At 31.9% G+C, this 12,002-nt stretch overlaps 1 protein-coding gene across 3 annotated transcripts in view; it reads left to right on the top strand.

The window, feature by feature from the left end:
* Nucleotides 1-11,228, top strand: part of LOC111049073 (tyrosine-protein phosphatase 10D) — a 66,750-nt gene extending 55,522 nt beyond the window's left edge. Inside the window, exons 27-29 of one of the 3 annotated variants that reach the window (XM_039424294.1) lie at nucleotides 95-333; nucleotides 5,589-5,709; nucleotides 8,154-11,228. In XM_039424294.1, coding sequence (XP_039280228.1) covers nucleotides 95-333; nucleotides 5,589-5,709; nucleotides 8,154-8,157 — 364 coding nt within the window. In that variant the 3' untranslated portion in view covers nucleotides 8,158-11,228. Of the gene's footprint in view, nucleotides 1-94; nucleotides 334-5,588; nucleotides 5,718-8,153 lie in introns of all 3 variants that reach the window. The other 2 variants (XM_039424293.1, XM_039424295.1) reach the window with 2 other exon arrangements.
* Nucleotides 11,229-12,002: the final 774 nt, after the last annotated feature.

Genomic DNA, 12,002 nt, shown 5'->3' with positions numbered 1-12,002 from the left:
GTGAAAGATCCAAATCTATTTTGTTGATGAATTAAACAGTTTTCTGCTATTATGTTGGAAGGATGTGAGTAATTGAGGTGTGTTGTGTTGGTAGTGCGGGTGTGGGCAGATCGGGCACGTTCATAGCGCTGGACCGGATCGTGCAGCAGATCAACCACTGTGACCAGGTGGACATCTTTGGCATCGTGTATGCCATGCGCAAGGAGCGAGTGTGGATGGTGCAGACCGAACAACAGTACATCTGCATCCACCAGTGCCTGCTCGCCGTGCTCGAGGGCAACGAGCTGCAAGGCCCGCCGCCCCGCGAGATACACCACAACCAAGGCTTTGAAGGTAGGCACACTATTCTTGCTATGAGCATGTAGGTGGAGAGGATTTCAAAATGTCGGAAGCGCCCGTGGCGGAATGTTTTCTAATATAATTCGTCATCAAGGCCACAATTTAACGCGAGGAGGATAGGGATGTTGCACTAAAAATAGTTTTTGTTTCTTGTTATTGTAAAAATAACATTAATATCATTAGTAAGGTTATCATCTATCAATTCCCTATTCCCAAAAATGTTTCTGCCGAAGAAAATAAATTATAACTTTGTATTAAAATTGGACATTGTATGCATAACCGTTATGTACATTCACATCAAGCTTTTAGTATTATTTTTGAATAACATCAATTCTTCTAATTCAACCAATGCTGACTGATTAGAGCGAGCTCAAGTATAAAATTAGATGCCGATAATACGTCAATTTATCACAGTATCTGTACTGAAATGTCTCTATAATTCATGACATTTTGACTCTTATAACAGATGTCATACACGAATAATCTTTTTTGAGATCAAAATATTAAGGAATTTAACAGACTGTCAAATGAATTGAATAACTTGAATTCAAAGCTTCAAGAGTGTGTATTAAAATTATTATACTACAATCATCGGACACAGAAAATATCCACATATCCACAATAAATTTATAGTCAATAAAAAATGGGCTTTTATATACTTCACGATCACAATCATGGGCAATCTATAGTGTAACTAGTATATAACTGTATATTGGCCATGGCCCATGGTCATGTTTGAATTGTGGCCTAATTGACGAATTAAATTCTGATAATTATCCGACAGAGTGGAGATCAGTAGATGCTCATAGTCAATAGTCAACCACACGAAAATAGTCCGATCGAAATTGCAACAGGTGAGTCTCTCCTCACCCCTCCGCAACCATTGACGTTGTAATCAGGTGTATTATAAAAATATTTTTAATGAATTCTTATTTTTACAATTATCTGTGAACAACGTTGATATGGCAACGTTGCATCTACTCTCATCCGACTATTTTCGTGTAGTTGACTATAATTAGGGGTTATTTAGTGGACAGTGGACTGATCCAATGAACCGTCCAATCATAATCATGAAACAGTGTAGCCTAAATCCTTTTTTCAGGAAAAGAATCGTGTTAGGGAGAAGCTAGTTGAAGGTTAGGTTAGAGAAAATTTAGGTGTAGGGTTTGATAGAGGTGAAATAAAAATAGAAATTAAACTTCTTTTTCATAAAAAACCTAGTTGTTCATTCAAACATCATCAACAGCAGCTGACCCAAAAGTATATACAAGCATGTAATATGTTCTATGTCTACTTTGGGCCTGTCAAATCTTGCATTCAACCTGCAAAAAATAGTTACATGGAAGATGTGACCATTCTAAAATAACCATGTAGCATGTTTCAATGAACACCTTGCGCTTTTCAACATGTTTTTGATATTTGAGTTTCAATACGAGTTAATAGATTTCGAGATTTGTTTCATGACTCAGTATATTTTAATATATTAAAGTGAGAGTCATATGCACACTTTTATGGGAAATGAATGATCAATTCCCCAAATTGATTCATAAATTCTATTCCTTATAATTTCCTTCGAATATTACTAGTCATACCGATGCTTTTTCACTCTTCTCTAGTTTGTATAACAATATCTTGTTATCTTATGGTGTAGTCGTGACTCAGATAAGATATGGAGACAAAATTTTTTGTTACGAGATGAGAAGTATTTTAAATTGGAATCGCCATTAAAAATAACTCACAGTGTTTTGATTTTGTTCATACTTCTCATTAAAGCCTTTTCCCTTTTTTCTAGATTTCTTCTCTAACTTATTATTGCGTTTTGAATTCTGCTACTCATAGCAGTAATTCGTGAGTATAGTATCAGATGTGTGATGGTTCAACTGCGTGATACGTTTTCCCCTGTTAATTTTGTTTTTAAACTAATTGAGCTCGTTCATGTTTGATGTTAAATTCATTTGTTGAGAGTTGACCGTAACTTATGCTGTAATGTATTTTCGATTGTTTTTTTTTCAATTCTTACTGACTGTATTGTTGGTTTCCTACCTTTGTATTACTATTATCTTGACATATTTGGTTTTATTTGGAAGAAAGGCGTTGATTGGATAATTGAAAAAGTATTCTTTGTACTGAAAATTTCTTACTGTTTTTCAATTCCTAATTTAAAGTTCTTCATATATCCCTGTTGAAAATTCGTTCTTGCAAACCGTGATAATTCTAAAGATATTTTCCGTTAAAACATCTCAATTTTCCAAACATTATTTTTAGTCTTGTGTGATTTTAATTTTATGAAGAATTTTCTTCTTCAGACTCTGAAGAAAAAAGAAAATCTGTGTTATTATTCTGTAATGATTATTCATTTTAAGAAATTTATTATCAATCCAGTTATTTATTCAAAATATATTCCATAGGCTCATAATTGAATAAATTCAATCTCACTTTTTCACCCTTCTACTCTTGAACGTTGTATCTTGTTTTTGAAATGTAGTAAGCTATCAAGATACTTGCAGACACATAGGCTAGATCACTAACCTATATGGGTCCTGTTAACAGTGTTATTTTTATTAAATCAAATGCTTTTTGTGCCGTACAGTTAATACTGTATTATATTGCATATAATTTCTATCAATCATACAATTACTCAGAGTGTGAAATTAGGCTCGGCCTCTCTCCCGCATTATTCTCTTATGCAATTCAACAATTATACAAGTTAACATATCCTACAATTAAGCTTTTCCTTAAGAAATGAACGCAAGATTGAAAAAAAATGTAAGTAAAGGACCATTAAAGGGGAAAAGTTGAAAAAATGAAGACAAGAAAAGATCTGAGGCATAATTGACTATAAAATACTCTTCTATATAGAGAAAAAGCCATTCATGCCACAAATTCAAATTCTTTATCGACAAAAACACTCATACAATGGTCCCGTAAACCAAATACAAATATTTAAAATGCTCTCTAAACAGATTGAAATTTCTACTTTACAAATGTTGAAGAATAGATGAAATTTCTGACACCTATTCCTTTCCTAATTATGATCTTGATTCAAGTTTCCAAACAGAAGCTAATTTATAATTGATATTTTTGGTCGTGTGAAGTTTATAACTCATCGCATCTTTGCAAGTTACTGTAATAATATTATTGTGACTTGTTTTCGTGATATAAATGCACAGATTCTAGTCTTTTCCCAATCACAATTGCACAGCTTCGGCATTCTCGATCACGTAGCACGCACATACTGAAAAATGCCAAACACCGAATCCACGTTTAGTGTTTTGTGATCTCGTTGGAAGTTATTGCTTCAGTTTTGAATGAATGATATCATAGTCACCAGTAGGCCTATTGTCTGTTCTGTCGAATGTGAATTTTTGTCTTTGTCTTTGAATGCGAATTCTCCCAAGTTGAAGCTTCTTGGCAACACGTACAGCAACATCAAATGTTTAACATTACTACAGCGTATTATACATTTTCATTTCTATAGAAACGGCTTTGCAATTCATCGTATATCTATTTAACCTATAAGGTTCATAAGTAAAGCAGATTTCCAACTTAACAAACTAATATTTTTATGTATTTATTTTCTATCAATAATTCCAATTTCAGTCAAGTCTAGTAAAATCATAAGTAAATCCAGTATGGAATCAATACGGCTCTAGATTTATTTAATTTAATGTTTCTTACATTAATTTCACACCACCGAAGTGAACTTGCTGCTAAATTAATACAGTTCATTGGAATTATTAACTGTCTAGTATTCTACTTTTTATACTCATTGAATTATACTCCCGAATACCTATGAGAATTCACGATCCAATGAGAGATCTTAAATTCTTCTTACTCCATCTGCTTTGAAACAAAAAAGGTGTTACCTGTCACCTAATGTAGTGAGAATTATTCATCATTGCAATAAGATTGTGATCCTAGAGACACATTGGTTTAAAGCGTTTATCAATTCTAGCTACTTTCTTTAAAATAAGTAACTTGAAAAAATTGATGTCTCGCAAAATTTGCAGTGGAGAAGCTAAACTTCCAAAAATCTGTATTCTTCTTCAAATCATTGTACTGGGCTTTATATTAGTAGTATGTTGCCCTGTAAACTCAATAATTGATCCCATCTAAATCAATGTGTTTGAAAAAGTACCACCAGCATCGCACACAGTTGGCCCATAGAGAAAAGATCACTTCACTTATATGGACTACTTTATTCAAATTAACAATATAAAATATTCTAAAGCTTTTAATAAAAGGGTACTTCAAGTTTTTATATTGTTTTTATTTATTAATAGCAAAGAAGATATCCCATGGTATAGGGTGTTTTATGTTCCAAATTCCAATGTTATTTCAAGCCGATAGTCCTATTGTGAGGTCCACGTTATAATGGCAGTGAAGAAAGATAGGAGAACAACGTTGCCGATCCTCGGTCTTGTAAATGCCTTCGATAGACGGTAGCTGATACAGGTTTATTAATGTAATATTAACGGTTCATTCTCGTTTAAAATTATAAATTTTATTTTATTAAGCAATACATTCTATTTTTCAATAATTTAATAATGAATTTTCATAATTAATATGAAATATTTTGTTAATTAATTATTAATATTCTACATTGTTGAAAGACGATTTGGTAACAGAGCAAAGCGAGAAAGTGATAGCGCTATCCGCTTTGTTGAATGATAGACAAGGGTAGCAATACCATTGCCAAACAAACACTGCCATTATAACATGGACCTCACTATAGTAGCTATTTTTGGAGAAACTATGTGACTTTTAGGACCGAATGCAGATACTCGGTTTAAACGGATAAATGTCAGCTGTTCGTTTAATTCCTGTATGAAACACATTATGATATATGTAACAATATTTACAAGTAAACGTGGTTTAACGTTTAACGTAGTGTTAGCATATGGCCCTAAGTCTCTCATACTGTGCCATTCTTACACTCTCACCCGGCCAAAATAGTAATAATAGACAGTAGTCGGCTTGAGTTGACAAAAAATCGGCTTTAAATTTGGAACATAAACGACCTATACCATGGGTATTATCTTCTTATCCTATCTTTTCTCTTTGGTTGTGCGTACACGTTTTGTTGTGTTTACAGTACACCAAAAAAATAATTCCGATAAATCTCACTGTGCAAAAGAAGCACATTTTAATGTTCAGGCAAACTCAATACGTGTGAATTGGGATAGGTATTTATAAGCGTGTGAATGCACATAACACGCTAAATAACTGATTATGAATTGCGATGCTAGTGGTTGTAGGTAAGACGAAGACTGAGGACGCTGAGTCGCTGGGTGACGGTGACGAGGTGTCACTGAGTGGTGGGGGCGTGGCTCCCATCACTGACTTGACGGTGGCAGACGAAAAGCACAGGTGACGGGGTAATAACAACCAGCTGCGGCAGCAAATCGACCTGCATGTCTGTGTTCAACTCAGCATTAACAATCATTTCGCTAACATTTTCATCATGCAGTGATGCTTGCTGCGGCAGAATGCATGTCTGTGTTCAACTCGGCATTAACAATCATTTCGCACAAACATTTTCATTGTTTCCATCATGCAGTGATGCTTCGGTCGGCAACTGCGGCAGCAACATCGACCAGCATGTCTGATTTAACTCGCCATTACATTAACAATCATTTCGCTTACACTTTCATCATGCAGTGATGCTTCTGTCGGCATGCTTCATTAACTCAATCTACAACAGGACATTTTTTTCTCGTATATTTAGAGACTACCCAAACTAATTCCAGGCAATGTTGAAACCTAGCACCCTCTCGTAACTAAAATCAAACATTTCCAAAAATATGAATTTAACAAAGGAAGTTTGAAATTACAGTCCATTTTGAGCCTACATTTAAAATTAAGTAATTGACCTTGTAATAATAAAACGTGTAATAAAATATTTTATAGTAAAATAAAATAAATTGAGCTTGTAGTTTCTTGAAAGCGGCTAATATTTTTCTGGGACTCGTATGTCATCTATAGGAGGATCCATTCATTTTCTATCGTCAAGGTTCTATTTCTCTTCTCATTTCATTTTGACTCTCTTAGGCATGTTAATTTGTTACGCATTTTAATGTGAAGTTCAAAATTAAGCAATATGTACATCGTGCTGCTCAACGGTATGCGAGAAACACAAATAGATCAACTGTGTATGATGATTATTTCAAAGTGTCATGCTGAAAATTGAAAGTGTTACTATGTTCACTTGAGAGTACTAAATTGTTAAGAGTTATCATGAAACGAAAATTGATAAACTCAAATTTTATCTTTTTGAATTGCAGAATGGATCGGTAATGGTTAACATTTTTCATAGTTCGCTCTTTTCATAATTTGAATTTGTATCTCACTGCTTACTGTCTACTCTGTTGGCTTGAATGATAACAGCATGTTGAAATTTTATTCCTTTTTTCTTAAAGCCTAGTTTACATTACTCTAGTTGAATTGCTCGTAGCTTGGCTTTATTAATTGGCTTAAACTTGGACGTTTTTGAAAAAATGTTATTAAGTATATAAAGAAGATCAGAAGCTGTTTGGATGTCGCATCAAATTTTATTATTGACATTATTTTCCACATGTACTCCATTTCAATTTATATTTGTCTTCCATAACATGAATCCGTTGACTCGAGTGGTACAATTAGGCTAGAATTGGAAAAACATATCTTTATTTAATAACATTTAGTTTTAAATTCAATGGATATTATGAAGGGATGAAAAGAATATTTTTGTTTAGAAATGATTATTCAATCGTACCAATGCCATTCGACAGAAGTTAGTCTGTTATTTATTGTTCTATTGTCCCTTCTGATATAAGTATAATAATTGTACTCTCTGCTGCACTCTTCATACTTTATCTTGCAGCATCCACTAAGTACGTTTGATGTTATCCAGGCTAATAATCGTTATCTCTTTTGTTGTGTGGACTAGATTAATAAACACATTACGTCTTTGATGTATTTTTTTCAGCTTTTCTATCTGTTTCATCTAAAATGTTTCCTGGAAAAATTACAAAAATTATTATGAACAAAATTTCAAGCTTCAAATCTAAATTGTAACTTTATACTCGCCTGTTTCATCTGAAAATTCAGTCTCACCTGTAAGATCCGGTTCAAAATGAAGCCATGAGAAAGAACGTAAATGGAACTTTCTTCAGAATAGATGGAGATGGACCTATTTATACAAACTATCAATTTTTTGTCAGATTAAGAAACCTAATTACAATTTAGTTCATGTTTTTAAAATCCTAGTTCATTACTTTACTGTTACCAAAGGATTCTTTTGACTTAAAGCTTTGAATCATAATGATATTAGTTCTTATTATTAGATCGCTTATTAAAAAATGTTATCCTTCCAATAGGCAATCATTGATCAACAATATTGTTCAACCGTTTATCTATTAAATGTTTATATTCTGTCTTTAAATGTGCATTTGGCCTTGAAATGGACGTTTAATTCTGCTTTGTTACTGCTGTTATTGTTGTACTTTTGTTACTTTCTTTATTGCATGTGTCTGATTGTGAGGCTACTTAGATCCTCTAGCGAGCCTAAAAATAATAATAAATACTCAGTTAAAATAGAAGTAAAAAATATACTCATCAAGTTTTTTATAGGTATTGATAGATATAGTCATACATTTGAGTAAAAAAATTAGAATTCCCGAAAATACTTTCTTGTATTTTACAGCTCTGTCGTAAGCACCACTTGTCAATTATGTGGAAAAAGTTAATGCGTTCAATTAGGCATGAATCTATTAATAATTATTGTTTTTGGAAATGTCTATCTCAACTGATGATGATATGTTGTGTGTTTACAGATGATGAAGGAATTGCTGAGTCTGGAATGTGATCAGCATCGACTTATCAGGCTTCCATCAATATGAATAATCTTCTCAAGTCAGTGATAGTAGCCTTGAATCATGTATATAGCTATTCTATATACAGTGGTACTATAATGTTGCTATTTGGCTAGATTTGATTATCGTGCTGTAAGATTTTGGCATTTTTACCAGCTTTTGGTGCAATAACAAGAATTTCATTATCAAAGTGCTAATCATATATAGTATTTATTTATGAGATAGTTATTTAGTATTATATTCTAGTTGCTCAGCATTCTATATGATTTTCTTATGCGTATATCCATAAAGACCAAGCTAATTAATTGCATTATATAGTATCTACATATTTTGTTGGTTTAAACGAAAAAACGCTTTACCAGGTATTTATCTGAATACATGAGATCATCTTCTGATTATTGATGAAAACATTTACCTCATCACTCTTGAATCTTCTTTTTCAAAACTGGTACTTGAAACTAAACAAGATACTTGAAATTAAACATGGAAAATTGTCCAAACTTTTTGACTTTTTTTAATTCAAAGATTTTGCGATAATTGATCATTTTGAATCCAAGTATTTTTTAGTTTCAACTGTACTAAGTTATGATTGTTACAGTTTTTGTATTACTCATTTCTCATTCCTGAATCTCAGTATTAGAACTTGAATTTCAAGCTATACAGTTTTTTTGTACTATTTATAGGTGTAGGCTTTTTAAATAATTATAGTAAATATTCACGTAATTCATGCAGCTAATTTGTAGCTAACCATAGCTAGTAACACATTTATTTTTCTCATGCGGAAATTCATTATAATTTTTATAATGAAGCACTTCGAATCATTCATTTAAATGTATACACATGCTTTGCATATCCAGATCAATTCAAACTGATTCAACTATGTAATAATATTTTTATTGCACTGTAGATGAAGAAAGAAAACCCTTATCGAATATTATTTATGATTTCGGTAATTTCTTCTGATTGGACATCTGTTAAAGCTGCTAACAGAATGTATTCTTTATAACTTAGAACTTGTCTTATATTCCATAACTGGAGTCCTTAGGACGTAACCAGAGTAAATTGTAAAATTTGGAGAAATATTCTCACCAGCAATAAATATAAAGCAGCTATCCAGACTGATAGTTTTTTATCTCCTATTAAATTATACCAATGGACAATGTAAATATGTAATTCACATAATACATAATTGAATAAGCTCTGGTTCACTCGAATTCCGAATCACTTTTGAAAAGGTTGGCTTACAATTCAAAAATTAAAAAAAATAATAATAAACTCGATTTTTTTTAATATACACCAATGTTTTTATCTAGAGAGCATTGAATAAGTAATTCAATTTTTATATTATTGACTTTGCTTTTAATGTCAAATGGGGTGTTATTTTCAACCCACTGTGACAATAATCATTCCAATTAGTTGGCATTTTTAATCACTGAACAGAAACAACAAAACCATTTTTCTTACTCAACATTCTTTGGATTGAAAACAGTAATTTGAAATTGTCAACCACTTTTTATACGGATTCACTAATTCACGGATACACTAATTCTTTGGATTTTTGCTTCATTCACATAGTTTTTCAAACTAAATCATGAATTTTATGAAAATGTTACCAGTTACTAAATCGTTATTACTCTATAAAATTTTGTAGAAAATTATTTGATCTAGCTTATATTTTAATTAATTAATGTATTGATATTGAATGTCAATTATTATCGAAACCGTTTTAGAATTGTCAATGAAATAAGTAAATAGATTATAAGTGGCTACTCCAATTCACCATTGGGCCTTATAGAAATGTAAAAATGTTGTACTGTATTATGTTGGATGATAGATGCTTTTAAAAATTAGTTTTAAGAACATTTTGATATTTTTTCTATTATTATTATTAAATTACTAATATAATACTTGTCAATTACTTTATTTGTCATGAATGGTATTTTGTCTTTTAAAAAACTTTCCATTTCAATATTCTAAAATAATCATGATGTTTCTTCAACGTCGTATGTAGACGGTGAATTTTCTTGGTTAATCTTTTCTATTGAACCGAATTGTTTTAAAGAGATTAATTTTCAGTGCCTTACGAATCTCCTTTGTTGAATCTCATACGTAATTATTTTTAATTTATATGTTAATCACACCATCATGTATGTTTCAATGAGCTTCCAAGTAATCGACATCGTTATGATAATCTATAATAATAATAATAATAATAATTATTATTATATTAACGTAGTTTAATATTCTATCTATTAATATTATATTTGTTTAGATTTATATTTATATATGGCTCAAGTGAATTTTTCAACTCCTTACATTTTTTATATAACCGGAAATGTCAGTCATTTTTTATTTATGACTACCACACTTTAGAAAGGAAATTTATTTGGATTTAAAGTCTTCTCCTTTAAGGTATGCGCACACCGATGCGTACAAATTCGTTGCGGAATTTTCAAAAGTTCAGACCGGTTTCCAAACAAAGATTTCGTTGCGAAATATTGGGGCACGCACGGTATATGGTATTAAATTTCCGCACGGCAAGTTCTGCGAATTGAATTCGCACCGTAACTAACTAAACTTTCGCGTTGTTGTGCGCCTGGTATTATTGAGAATACTGATTTGCTCTATTGATTTATTATTTCTGAAATCTGCCTATAATATAGGTACTCAAAGTTTTTAGATATTAGATTTTTTATTTCTTATAGGTACGGTACTGTATTATATTAATATTAAAGAAGGGCTGTAGTTAATAGTTTTTCAATGTCAAAATTGATGATCAAACATGCATGAGCCTTAAATCTGTTGTTATTGCTCTTTGATCTAGTTTCTATTATCTATTGAGGGTTGAAAGTTGAATGACCTGTACTCTAGCTTCTTCCCGAAACAAAAATATAGTATATTTTTATCAAAAACATCGTATATTTTTATCAAATCCAATTATTCATATAATATTGAAATCTGAGTATATTTTCTGAATACATTGTACTGGTACATTTTAAGAAGAATGTTCGAGAAATAAATGCAATTTAAAAATTACATAAGTTGTTTTTATTTTTAGTATTGGATGCATATTACAGAAGAGTAAAATTCTAAGCTGGATTGTGGTAAAAGCTATGCTTGAAAAGAATCTGTTCTATTTACTTGTTAATTTGAAGCTGAGGTATTGGAGGGGAAGTTGGGTTGTTTGCAAACCCACCCCTCCCTCTCAAACAGACTGCATATTCGAGCTTCTTCAGACGTAGGTAAAGAAAATAAAAATATTGTAGTATGTGCTGTAATTTAGTCCGGCTGTGGCATTGTGGTGACTGCTTTTCTGATTTTTATAAACTCATAATAGTTTTTCTTTTAGACATTGCTTTTCCAATTCAGTAATACGTTCAATTTCAGTATGGTGTAGGAAAGTTTGCTTAAAGTTTAGCGGACGTTGCAGTGACAGAATGGCGGTGGATGGTAGAGTATTCTTCACTCACACACATCGAATTTCAATACTCAATGTTTTATAACGAATTTTGAATCTAATGAAAGTAGAGGGATTAATGGAAGTTAATTTTTACTGCAGGTGGGTTCAATTAATCCATCTCCTGGGTGATTTCCTCCTGTCTTCACTCGCTGCATATTCCAGCTTCTTGATTATTGTATACTAAGGGAAAAATATACTGGAAAGAGATGATGTTTTGCGCATTTTCAGATTTGATGCCATGATACAATTTATGTGCTGAAGGGATCCTTTTGTGTGTGCGCATAGTGAGGAGGAAAGAGGTCGAAGCGGGATAGAGATACCTCATTGTTAAAGTCGTGTAAAACCTCACA

This window comes from Nilaparvata lugens, chromosome 3 (genome assembly GCF_014356525.2).
Source record: "Nilaparvata lugens isolate BPH chromosome 3, ASM1435652v1, whole genome shotgun sequence".
Taxonomy (NCBI): Eukaryota; Metazoa; Arthropoda; class Insecta; order Hemiptera; family Delphacidae; genus Nilaparvata; species Nilaparvata lugens.
This window is presented reverse-complemented; position numbering and strand designations above follow the sequence as displayed.